The sequence below is a fragment of the Salvelinus sp. IW2-2015 genome, unplaced genomic scaffold (genome assembly GCF_002910315.2).
Source record: "Salvelinus sp. IW2-2015 unplaced genomic scaffold, ASM291031v2 Un_scaffold2877, whole genome shotgun sequence".
In the NCBI taxonomy this organism is placed as follows: domain Eukaryota; kingdom Metazoa; phylum Chordata; class Actinopteri; order Salmoniformes; family Salmonidae; genus Salvelinus; species Salvelinus sp. IW2-2015.
Window position 1 is genome coordinate 1 of NW_019944177.1, and position 12637 is coordinate 12637.

The 12637-nt window shown below is 44.8% G+C and overlaps 1 protein-coding gene across 1 annotated transcript; it reads left to right on the plus strand.

Annotated features, from left to right (window-relative positions):
- Nucleotides 1-3991: 3991 nt before the first annotated feature.
- LOC112074927 (neurexophilin-2-like) lies at nucleotides 3992-12040 on the plus strand (the record flags this gene model as incomplete). Its single annotated transcript, XM_024142005.2, has 2 exons — nucleotides 3992-4042; nucleotides 11011-12040. Coding segments are annotated over 2 exons (831 nt in total), but the record flags the coding sequence as incomplete, so codon positions are not given.
- Nucleotides 12041-12637: the final 597 nt, after the last annotated feature.

Consider the following 12637-nt stretch of genomic DNA (forward strand, 5'->3'; position numbering starts at 1 on the left):
AACTATATCTTCTTCTGACAACTACTAACTATCCCACTCAATAATCTCTCTGACAAACACTTAAATCCTGCCCTCATAAGATCTCTTCGTGGCGAAGGACTAACCCCCTCTCCTTGATGTTGATTGTCTCTGTGGGATAGCAAGCAATCACCTCTGGCGCTACAGTGGTCGGTTGCATGCTTGACAACAACTTGACACACCGCCTCAATGACTCTCTGTCATGGACAAAGTGTGTAACACATCCGACTTTTCATCAAGTCTCTTCTGGTCAGTTTCATAACACCGCCGTGCATGATCTTGCTCGTGGCAAAACATAACCGCCTTGAGAGAGTCTACTCTGAACAACACTTTAACTACCGTCTCGAGTATCTCTTTTGAAGCAACCACAGTATACACCTGTCACTCCAGATCTCTGGCATACACTAACTCCCCCTTTATCCTATCCGTGACAAAGACCATCCAATGAAGAAGAACACATCCTAGAACCTGTCCATTAGGTTCTCTCTGCTCAACACTAACACTACCTCGTATCTATCTCTTGACTGAACACACTAACACGCCCTCATATCTCTCTGACAACAATAACAAATTACTGACATATACCTAGCTATTAACATGTGTATTAGGATCCCATATATTTAGCAGTGCTTAGGTTGTTGTGATATAGGCTGGTGTGACTATAGGTGGTGTGATATAAGGTGGTGTGATATAGGTGGTGTGATTAGGGGTGTTGTGATATAGGTGGCGTGATATAGGTGGTGTGATATACAGTGGGGAGAAGTATTTGATACACTGCCGATTTTGCAGGTTTTCCTACTTACAAAGCATGTAGAGGTCTGTAATTTCTATCATGGGTACACTTCAACTATGAGAGACGGATGCTAAAACAAAAATCCAGAAATCACATTGTATGATTTTTAAGTAATTAATTTGCATTTTATTGCATGACATAAGTATTTGATACATCAGAATAAGCAGATCTTAATATTTGGTACAGAAACCTTTGTTTGCAATACAGAGATCATACGTTTCCTGTAGTTCTTGACCCAGGTTTTGCACACACTGCAGCAGGGATTTTGGCCCACTCCTCCATACAGATCTTCTCCAGATCCTTCAGGTTTCGGGGCTGTCGCTGGCAATACGGCTTTCAGCTCCCTCCAAAGATTTTCTATTGGGTTCAGGTCTGGAGACTGGCTAGGCCACTCCAGGACCTTGAGATGCTTCTTACGGCGCCACTCCTTAGTTGCCCTGGCTGTGTGTTTCGGGTCGTTGTCATGCTGCAAGACCCAGCCACGACCCATCTTCAATGCTCTTACAAACAAGTATTTGACACACTGCCGATTTTGCAGGTTTTCCTACTTACAAAGCATGTAGAGGTCTGTAATTTTTATCATAGGTACACTTCAACTCTGAGAGACGGAATCTAAAACAAAAATCCAGAAAATTAATTTGAATTTTATTGCATGGGACCTGGGAAAAAGCTACCTAAGTATGGTTCTCAATCAGAGACAACGATAGACAGCTGCCTCTGATTGAGAACCACACCCGGCCAAAACACACAGAAATACAAATCATAGAAAAAGGAACATAGAATGCCCACCCAAATCACACCCTGACCAAACCAAAATAGAGACATAAAAAGCTCTCTACGGTCAGGGCGTGACAATGTTATTAGTCACATGCGCCGAATACAACAGATGTAGACCTTACAGGGAAATGCTTACTTACGAGCCCCTAACCAACAATGCAGTTAAAAAAAATAGGAGTAAGAATAAGAAATAAAAGGAACAAGTAATTAAAGAGCAGCAGTATAATAACAATAGCGAGACTACTGTATATACAGGGGGTACCGGTACAGAGTCACTGTGCGGGGGCACCAGTTAGTCGAGGTAATTGAGGTAATATGTACATGTAGGTAAAGTTATTAAAGTGAATATGCATAGATTTATACATTTTTTATTTATTAATTCACCTTTATTTAACCAGGTAGGGCAGTTGAGAACAAGTTCTCATTTACAACCGCGACCGACTATGCATATATAATAACAGAGAGTAGCAGTGGTGTAAAAGAGGGGAGGGGGGGATGGTGCAATGCAAATAGTCTGGCTAGCCATTTGATTGGATGTTCAGGAGTCTTATGGCTTGGGGGTAGGAGCTGTTTAGAAGCCTCTTGGATCTAGATTTGGCGCTCCGGTTCCACTTGCCGTGCGGTAGCAGAGAAAACAGTCTAGGGTGAATAGGGTATCTGGAGTCTTTGACAATTTTTAGGGCCTTCCTCTGACACCTCCTGGTACAGAGGTCCTGGATGGTATAAAGCTTGGCCTGGGCCGTACGCACTACCCTCTGTAGTGTCTTGTGGTCAGAGGCCGAGCAGTTGCCATACCAGGCAGTGATGCAACCAGTCAGGATGCTCTCGATGGTGCAGCTGTAGAACCTTTTGAGGATCTGAGGACCCATGCCAAATCTTTTCAGTCTTCTAAGGGGGATAAGGTTTTGTCGTGCCCTCTTCACAACTGTCTTGGTGTGCTTGGAGCGTGTTAGTTTGTTGGTGATGTGGACACCAAGGAACTTGAAGCTCTCAACCTGCTCCACTGCAGCTCCATCGATGAGAATGGGGACGTGCTCGGTTCTCCTTTACCTGTAATCCACAATCATCTCCTTTGTTTTGATCAGGTTGAGGGGGAGGTTGTTGTCCTTGCACTACACGGTCAGGTCTCTGACCTCCTCCCTATAGGCTGTGTCGTCGTTGTTGGTGATCAGGCATAACACTGTTGTGTCATCAGCAAACTTAATGATGGTGTTGGAGTTGTGCCTGGCCGTGCAGTCATGAGTGAACAGTGAGTACAGGAGGGAACTGAGCATGCACCCCTGAGGGACCCCTGTGTTGAGGATCAGTGTGGCAGATGTGTTGTTACCTATCCTTACGACCTGGGGGCACCCCGTCAGGAAGTCCAGGATCCAGTTGCAGAAGGAGGTGTTTAGTCCCAGGGTCCTTAGCTTATTGTTGAGCTTTGAGGGCACTATGGTGTTGAATGCTGAGCTGTAGTCAATTAATAGCATTCTCACATAGGTGTTCCTTTTGTCCAGGTGGGAAAGGGCAGTGTGGAGTGCAATAGAGATTGTGGATCTGGCAGTATGCAAATTGGAGTGGGTCTAGGGTTTCTGGGATAATGATATTGATGTGAGCCATGACCAGCCTTTCAAAGCKRTTCATGGCTACAGACMTGAGTGRTACGGGTCGGTAGTCATTTAGGCAGGTTACCTTKGTGTTCTTGGGCACAGGSACTATGGTGGTCTGCTTMAAACATGTTGGTGTTARAGACTCGGACAGGGAGAGGTTGAAAATGTCAGTGAAGACACTTGCCAGTTGGTCAGCGCATGCTCGCAGTGCATGTCCTGGTAATCCGTCTGGCCCTGCGGCCTTGTGAGTGCTGACCTGTTTAAAGGACTTACTCACATCGGCTGCGGAGAGAGTGATCACACAGTCGTCCAGAACAGCTGGTGCTCTCATGCATGTATCAGTGTTATTTGCCTCGAAGCGTGCATAGAAGGCAGGTGAGCTTTTGAGAGCGAGGGAGAGCGAGGGAGAACTTGTCTTACGCTGTTCTATCCTGCCGATACAGCGTATAACCAGCCAGCTGTATGTTGATAATGTCGTCGTTCAGCCCCGACTCCATGAAGCATAAGATATTACAGTTTTAATGTCCAGTTGGTAGTTTAATCTTCCTCGAAGGTCATCAATTTTATTTTCCAATGATTGCACGTTAGCTAGTAGAACGGAGGGCAGTGGGGATTTATTTGACCACCTACAAATTCTCAAAAGGCAGCCCGACCTCCGCCCTCTTTTTCTCCTTCTCTTCACGCAAATGAGGGAGATTTGGGCCTGTTCCCGGGAAAGCAGTATGTCTTTTACTTTGGGCTCATCGGACTCGTTAAAGGAAAAAAAAACTTTTGCCAGTTCGTGGTGAGTAATCGCTGTTATGTTGTCCAGAAGTGCAACTGGGTCCTGGACTTTCTGACGGGCCGCCCCCAGGCGGTGAGGGTAGGAAACAACATCTCCACCCCGCTGATCCTCAACACTGGGGCCCCACAAGGGTGCGTTCTCAGCCCTCTCCTGTACTCCCTGTTCATCCATGACTGCGTGGCCATGCACCACCATCTCAATCATCAAGTTTGCAGACGACACTAAAGTGGTAGGCTTGATTACCAACAACAACGAGACGGCCTACAGGGATGAGGTGAGGGCCCTCGGAGTGTGGTGTCAGGAAAATAACCTCACACTCAACGTCAACAAAACAAAGGAGATGATTGTGGACTTCAGGAAACAGCAGAGGGAGCACCCCCCTGTCCACATCGACGGGACAGTAGTAGAGAAGGTGGAAAGTTTTAAGTTCCTCGGCGTACACATCACGGACAAACTGAAATGGTCCACCCACACAGACAGCGTGGTGAAGAAGGCGCAGCAGCGCCTCTTCAACCTCAGTAGGCTGAAGAAATTTGGCTTGTCACAGAAAAAACTCACAAACTTTGACAGATGCACAATCGAGAGCATCCTGTCCGGCTGTATCACCGCCTGGTACGGCAACTGTTCCCCCCCCAACCGTAAGGCTCTCCAGAGGGTAGTGAGATCTGCACAACGCATCACCGGGGGCAAACTACCTGCCCTCCAGGACACCTACACCACCCACTGTCACAGGAAGGCCAAAAAGATCATCAAGGACAACAACCACCCGAGCCACTGCCTGTTCACCCCACTATCATCCAGAAGGCAAGGTCAGTACAGATGCATCAAAGCTGGGACCGAGAGACTGAAAAACAGCTTCTATCTCAAGGCCATCAGATTTTTTAAACAGGCAGCTTCATGGTTGGGATGGTGTTCTTCAGCTTGCAAGCGTCCCCCTTTTTCCTCCAAACATAACGATGGTCATTGTGGCCAAACAGTTCTATTTTTGTTTCATCAGACCAGTGGACATTTCTCCAAAAATTACAATCTTTGTCCCCATGTGCAGTTGCAGACAGCAGTCTGGATTTTTTGGGGGGCGGTTTTGGAGCAGTGGCTTCTTCCTTGCTGAGCGGCCATTAAGGTTACGATTTTGGACTCGTTTACCACACAATCTATATCACACAACCTATATCACACCACCTATATCACACAATCTATATCACGCCACCTATATCACACAATCTAAATCACACCACCTATATCACACCATCTTATCACACAATCTATATCACACAACATATATCACACCACCTATATCACACAATCTATATCACACAACCAAATCCACACAATCTATAGTGAAATCGGAAGTTTACATACACTTAGGTTGGAGTCATTAAAACTAGTTTTTTCAACCACTCCACAAATTTCTTGTTAACAAACTATAGTTTTGGCAAGTCAGTTAGGACATCTACTTCGTGCGTGACACAAATAATGTTTGCAACAATTGTTTACAGACAGATTATTTCACTTATAATTCACTGTATCACATTTCCAGTGGGTCAGAAGTTGACATACACTAAGTTGACTGTGCTTTTAAACAGCTTGGAAAATTCCTGCAAATGATGTCATGGCTTTAGAAGCTTCTGATATGCTAATTGACATCATTTGAGTCAATTGGAGGTGTACCTGTGGATGTATTTCAAGGCCTACCTTCAAACTCGGTGCCTCTTTGCTTGACATCATGGGAAAATCAAAAGAAATCAGCCAAGACCTCAGAATTTTTTTTGTAGACCTTCACAAGTCTGGCTCATCCTTGGGAGCAATTTCCAAATGCCTGAAGGTACCACGTCCATCTGTACAAACAATAGTACGCAAGTATAAACACCATGGGACCACGCAGCTGTCATACCGCTCAGGAAGGAGACGCGTTCTGTCTCCTAGAATGAATATACTTTGGTCGAAAAGTGCAAATCAATCCCAGAACAACCAGCAAACGACCTTGTGAAGATGCTGGAGGAAACAGGTAAAAAAGTATCTATATCCACAGTAAAACGAGTCCTATATAGACATAACCTGAAAGGCCGCTCAGTAAGGAAGAAGCCACTGCTCCAAAACCACCATAAAAAAAGCCAGACTAGCGGTTTGCAACTGCACATGGGGACAAGACGTACTTTTTTGGAGAAATGTCCTCTGATCTGATGAGACAAAAATAGAACTGTTTGGCCATAATGACCATTGTTTGTTTGGAGGAAAAAGGGGGAGGCTTGCAAGCCGAAGAACACCATCCCAGCCGTAAAGCACGGGGGTGGCAGCATCATGTGTGTGGGGTGCTTTGCTGCAGGAGGGACTGGTGCACTTCACAAAATAGATGGCATCACGAGGCAGGAAAATGAGTGGATATATTGAGCAACATCTCAAGACATTCAGTCAGGAAGTTAAAGCTTGGTCGCAAATGGGTCTTCCAAATGGACAATGACCCCAAGCATACTTCCAATTTTGGCAAATGGCTTAGGACAACAAAGTCAAGGTATTGGAGTGGCCGCCACAAACCCTGACCTCAATCCTATAGAAAAATTGTGGGCAGAACTGAAAAAGCGTGTGCGAGCAAGGAGGCCTACAAACCGGACTCAGTTACACCAGTCTGTCAGGAGAATGGGCCAAAATTCACCCAACTTATTGTGGGAGCGTTGTGGAAGGCTACCTGAACTTTGACCCAAGTTAAACAATTTTAAGGCAATGCTACTAAATACTAATTGAGTGTACGTAAACATCTGACCACTGGGAATGTGATGAAATAAATAAATGCTGAATAAATCAGTCTCTATACTATTATCTACTATTATTATGCTGACATTTCACATTCTTAATAAAGTGGTGATCCTAACTGACCTAAGACAGGGAACTTTTACTAGGATTAAATGTCAGGAATTGTGAAAAATGAGTTTAAATGTATTTGGCTAAGGTGTATGTGAATCTTCAGACTTCAACTGTAGGTTGTGTGGTATAGGTTGTGTGATAAGATGGTGTTGTATAGATTGTGTGGTATAGGTTGTGTGGTATAGATTGTGTGGTGTAGGTTGTGTGATAAGATGGCGTGGTATAGATTGTTGGTATAGGTTGTGATAAGATGGTATGGTATAGATTGTGTGGTATAGATTGTGTGGTATAGTGTATGATAAGATGGAGGGGTATAGATTTGTGTGATAAGATGTGAGGGGTATATGTATGTTAAGATGGAGGGGTATTGATTGTGTGATAAGATGGAGGGTATAGGTTGTATGATAAGATGGAGGGTATAGATTGTGTGATAAGATGGAGGGGTATAGGTTGTATGATAAGATGGAGGGGTATTGATTGGTGTAAAGATGGAGGGGTATAGATTGTGTGATAAGATGGAGGGGTATGAGATTGTGTGATAAGATGGAGGGGTATAGTTGTGTGATAAGATGGAGAGGTATAGATTGTGTGATAAGATGGAGGGGTAAGATTGTGTGATAAGATGGAGTGGTATAGATTGTGTGATAAGATGGAGGGGTATAGATTGTGTGATAAGATGGAGGGGTATAGATTGGGTGATAAGATGGGGGGTATAGATTTGTGATAGAGATGAGGGGTATATGATTGTGTGATATAGATGAGGGTATGATGTGTATATAGATGGAGGGTATAGGTTTGTGATAAGATGGAGGGGTATAGATTGTGTGATAAGATGGAGGGGTATAGAGTTGTTGAATAAGATGGATGGTATTAGTGTGATAAGATGGAGGGGTATAGATTGTGGATAAGATGGAGGGGTATAGATGTGTGTGATAAGATGGAGGGGTATAGGTTGTGTGATAAGATGGAGTGGTATAGATTTGTGATAAGATGGAGCGGTAAGATGTGTGTGTAAAGATGGAGTGGTATAGAGTGTGATAAGATGGCATGGTATAGATTGTGTGGTATAGGTTGTTGATAAGATGGAGTGGTATAGGTTGGTATAAATGGTGTGGTATATGATTGTGTGGTATAGATTGTGTGATAAGATGGTGTGGTATAGATTGTGTGGTGTAGGTTGTGTGATAAGAAGGAGTGGAATATATTTGTGTGGTATATGTTGTGTGATAAGATGGTGTGGTATAGATTGTGTGGTATAGGTTGTGTGATAAGATGGCGGGGTATAGATTATGTGATAAGATGGTGTGGTATAGGTTGTGTGATAAGATGGTGTGATATAGGTTGTGTGATAAGATGGCGTGGTATAGATGGTGTGGTATAGTGTTGTGTGATAAGATGGGTGGTATAGAGTTGTTTTTTGTGGTATATGTTTGTGTGATAACATGGTGTGGTATATGATTTGTGTGGTAAAGGTTGTGTGATAAAGATGGTGTGGTAATAGGTTGTGTGATAAGATGGCGTGTAAAGGTTGTGGTGATATAGGTTGTGTGATAAGATGGTGTGGTATAGTTGTGTGATAAGATGTGTGGTATAGGTTGTGTGATAAGATGGTGTGGTATAGATTGTGTGTATAGGTTTGTGTGATAAGATGGCGTGGTATAGATTATGTGATTGATGGTGTGTTATAGGTTGTGGATAAGATGGTAGTATATGGTTGTTTGATAAGAGGTGTGGTATAGGTTGTGTGATAAGATGTGTGTATAGAGGGTGTGGTATAGGTGGTGATATAGATGGTGTGGTATAGGTTTGTGTGATAAGATGGTGTGGTATAGGTTGTGTGAAAAGAGGGTTGTGGTATAGGTTGTGTGATAAGATGGTGTGGTATAGTTGTGGAAAGATGTGTGTGGTATATGTTTGTGTGATAAGATGGTGTGGTATAGATGGTGTGTATAGGTGTGGTGTAAGATGGTGTGGTAAGGTTGATAAGATGGTGTGGTATAGGTTGTGTGATAAGATGGTGTGGTATTAGGTTGTGTGATAAGGATGGTGTCGTATAGGTTGTGTGATAAGATGGTGTGGTATAGTTTGTGTGATAAGATGGTGTGGTATAGGTTGTGTGATAAGATGGTGTGGTATAGGTTGTGTGATAGAGTGGTGTGGTATAGATTGTGTGGTATAGGTTTGTGTGATAAGATGGTGTGGTATAGGTTGTGTGATAAGATGGCGTGGTATAGGTTGTGTGATATAGGTTGTGTGACATAGGTTCTTATAGTAACATATAAAGAGAACAGTGAGAAGAAAGTCAGTCACATTTCCATGGTCTCTTCCACAGGCACATCCCAACACTGGCAGTCATCTCTGAGCTTTGAACACTTGGAATGAGGTCTCGTGTTTCCATGGTCTCTTCCACAGGCACATCCCAACCCTGGCGATTAATCTCTGAGCTTGAACACTTGGAATGGTCTTGTGTTTCAAACTTCATAAATCGGGGCTTATTACGATAATAGTGTCTGTTTTAAGCCACGTCGCCTCTGGAATGCCTGGAGCATAGCGCTTCCTCTGCTTAACCAATCAGCATAGCAGCTCCGATTAACCAATCTTAATTAAGAAGCTTTTGTGTTTCTCCTTCATCAGACCTTGCCTGGCAGTTTTTTTTTTCTTTCTCAGTTTTGAAGTCTAAATGATGTCCTCTTCTTTTCCATGTGACTGTTCAGGGCTTCACAGCTTCACCAACACATTATACAGCAGCATGTTGTGTCTCATACAGCGCCAAGAGAAGGGAGAGAGAGGGGAGAGGGGAGAGAGAAGGGGGAGAAAAGAGAGGGAGAGGAGAGGAGAGGGAGAGAGAGGGAGAGGAGAGGGAGAGAAATAAGGGAGAGAGAGAAGGGAGAGGGAGAGAGAGGAGAAGGAGGGAGAAGAGAGAAGGAGAGGGAGAGAAGTGAGAGGGATAGAGGAGAGGAGAGAGAGAAGGGGAGAAAGAGAGGGGAGAGGGAGAGAGAGGGAGAGAGAGGGGAGAGAAATAAGGGAGAGAGAGAAAGGGAGAGGGAGAAAGATTTGGAGAGGGAGAAAGAGGGAGGAGAGAAAGATTGGAGAGGGAAGGGAGAGGGAGAAGGAGGGAGAGAGAGAAGGGAGAGAAAGAAGGGAGAGGGAGAGAGGAGAGGGAGAGAAAGAAGGAAGATAGAGAGGAGAGGGAGATATATTGTGTCAACGCAGGCTTTCAAGTTCACATTTCTCTCTGTATTTGCTATCCTCCTTGTTGTCACAGCAATTTCCCCAGTTGTTCATCAGCCTTAGATGTTTCTCTCATTTCCATGATGCTAATCTTGTCCAATCCTCACCTGAGTATTTTACTGAACATGAGGAATACATTTAGTTTACTCTCAAGTCAGAGTACAGTATGTTCAATAAAAATAGGCAAAACAATAAATATTCTCCTGCTGCTATATATTATATTAAACGCTCTACAATATCATTGTATACATTTTATTTTCTGAAAGATAACCAGACAACGTTCTAACACTGTGTAATGGTCGTAGACAACGTGTCTAGTTTGTTCGCTGTGAACACATATGCTTCAATTAAGCTTACAGCTGAAGTTATAATTAGGTTGAAATACAGTAGAGCTCGTGTTAGATTTGAAACAGCCTTTTTAAAGCTTCACATCTGGTGCAACCAGCCAGTGAGTCCAGGCCTCCGGTCCCTGCTAGCTAATTACTGCTAACACCTAACAGCTTATTACAATGTATTATGATTAAACTGTATCTGGACCAGGAACCACTCCTGAAGCAGAGGCTGTGAGGTAGAGAGGATCACTGCTGAGTAGAGTGTTATGTCTAGATTAGGACGAATACTTACAGCTGAACACTTTAAATCCAATAATATATAGGAGGACATATCATAGTGGATTTAGTTCATTTTCTGTAAGTGGTGATATAGTAGGTCATAAAGTGGAATAGTAGTGGAACAATAGACAAACATCCACATAATTGCAACCTTTCGGTGTATGCAGATTGTGTCCCTATTTTTAAATAACTGAAGAAATTACAGAATGTGGCTTTAATGTGTTTTATATTATTTTATGCATCCAGTCGCTCTGATGTTTGAATATTACAGTAGTGGTATAGTACATTGTATAGGTCATGTCCTCTAACTTTCTCTTCCTGTATCTCTCTGTGTTTCCTCTGTAGGTGTGGTGCAGGAAGGTCCAGCTGCAGTTCCCAGAGACAGAGCTGATAGAGTGGGAGGAGGGGGACCATGAGGAGAAGTTCTCCCCCAGCGGAGCCGGGGCCAGTCCCAGAGTCCTCAACCCCCTGAGGCTATTCGCTAGGGGGGTCCCTGGAGCCGTCGGGCCCCCCAGCCTTAAACACAACCCCATCAGGGACATGACATACCTAGAGAACATGGAGGACTTCTGGGATTGGTTATCCAACCAGACAGATGTTCAGGCCAGCCAGGTCAGAGCCAAGCGACGACCCATCGTCAAGACAGGCAAGTTCAAGAAGATGTTTGGCTGGGGAGACTTCCACTCCAACATTAAGACCATCAAGCTTAACCTGCTGATCACCGGGAAGATCGTGGACCACGGTAACGGAACGTTCAGTGTCTACTTCCGCCATAACTCCACCGGCCTGGGGAATGTGTCGGTGAGTCTGGTGCCGCCGTCTAAAGTGGTGGAGTTTGAGATGGCTCAGCAGTCCACACTGGAGACAAAAGACTCTAAAGCTTTCAACTGTCGTATCGAGTATGAGAAGACGGACCGCAACAAGAAGACGGCTCTGTGCAGCTTCGACTCCTCCAAGGTGTGTTACCAGGAACAGACACAGAGCCACGTCTCCTGGCTCTGCTCCAAGCCCTTTAAAGTCATCTGCATCTACATCGCCTTCTACAGCGTGGACTACAAACTGGTGCAGAAGGTCTGCCCGGACTACAACTACCATAGTGACACTCCCTACTCCTCCACTGGCTGAAGGTCTGCTTGGACTACAACTACCATAATGACACTCCCAACTCCTCCACAGGCTGAAGGTCTGCCCGGACTACAACTACTATAATGACACTCCCTACTCCTCCACTGGCTGAAGCTCTGCCGGACTACAACTACCATAATGACACTCCCTACTCCTCCACTGGCTGAAGGTCTGCCCGGACTACAACTACCATAGTGACACTCCCTACTCCTCCACTGGCTGAAGGTCTTCCCGGACTACAACTACCATAGTGACACTCCCAACTCCTCCACTGTCTGAAGGTCTGCGGACTACAACTACCATAATGACACTCCCAACTCCTCCACAGGCTGAAGGTCTTCGGCGACTACAACTACCATAGTTGACACTCCCAACTCCTCCACTGTCTGAAGGTCGGCTGGACTACAACTACCATAGTGACACTCCCAACTCCTCCACTGTCTGAAGGTCTGCCGGACTACAACTACCATAATGACACTCCCTACTCCTCACAGGCTGAAGGTCTTCGCGGACTACAACTACCATAGTGACACTCCCAACTCCTCCACTGTTCTGAAGGTCTGCTGGACTACAACTACCATAATGACACTCCCTACTCCCACAGGCTGAAGGTCTGCCCGGACTACAACTACCATAGTGACACTCCCTACTCCTCCACTGGCTGAAGGTCTGCTGGACTACAACTACCATAGTGACACTCCCTACTCCTCCATTGCTGAAGGTCTGCCCGGACTACAACTACCATAGTGACACTTCCTACTCCTCCACTGTCTGAAGGTCTGCCCGGACTACAACTACCATAGTGACACTCCCTACTCCTCCACTGGCTGAAGGTCTGCTGGACTAC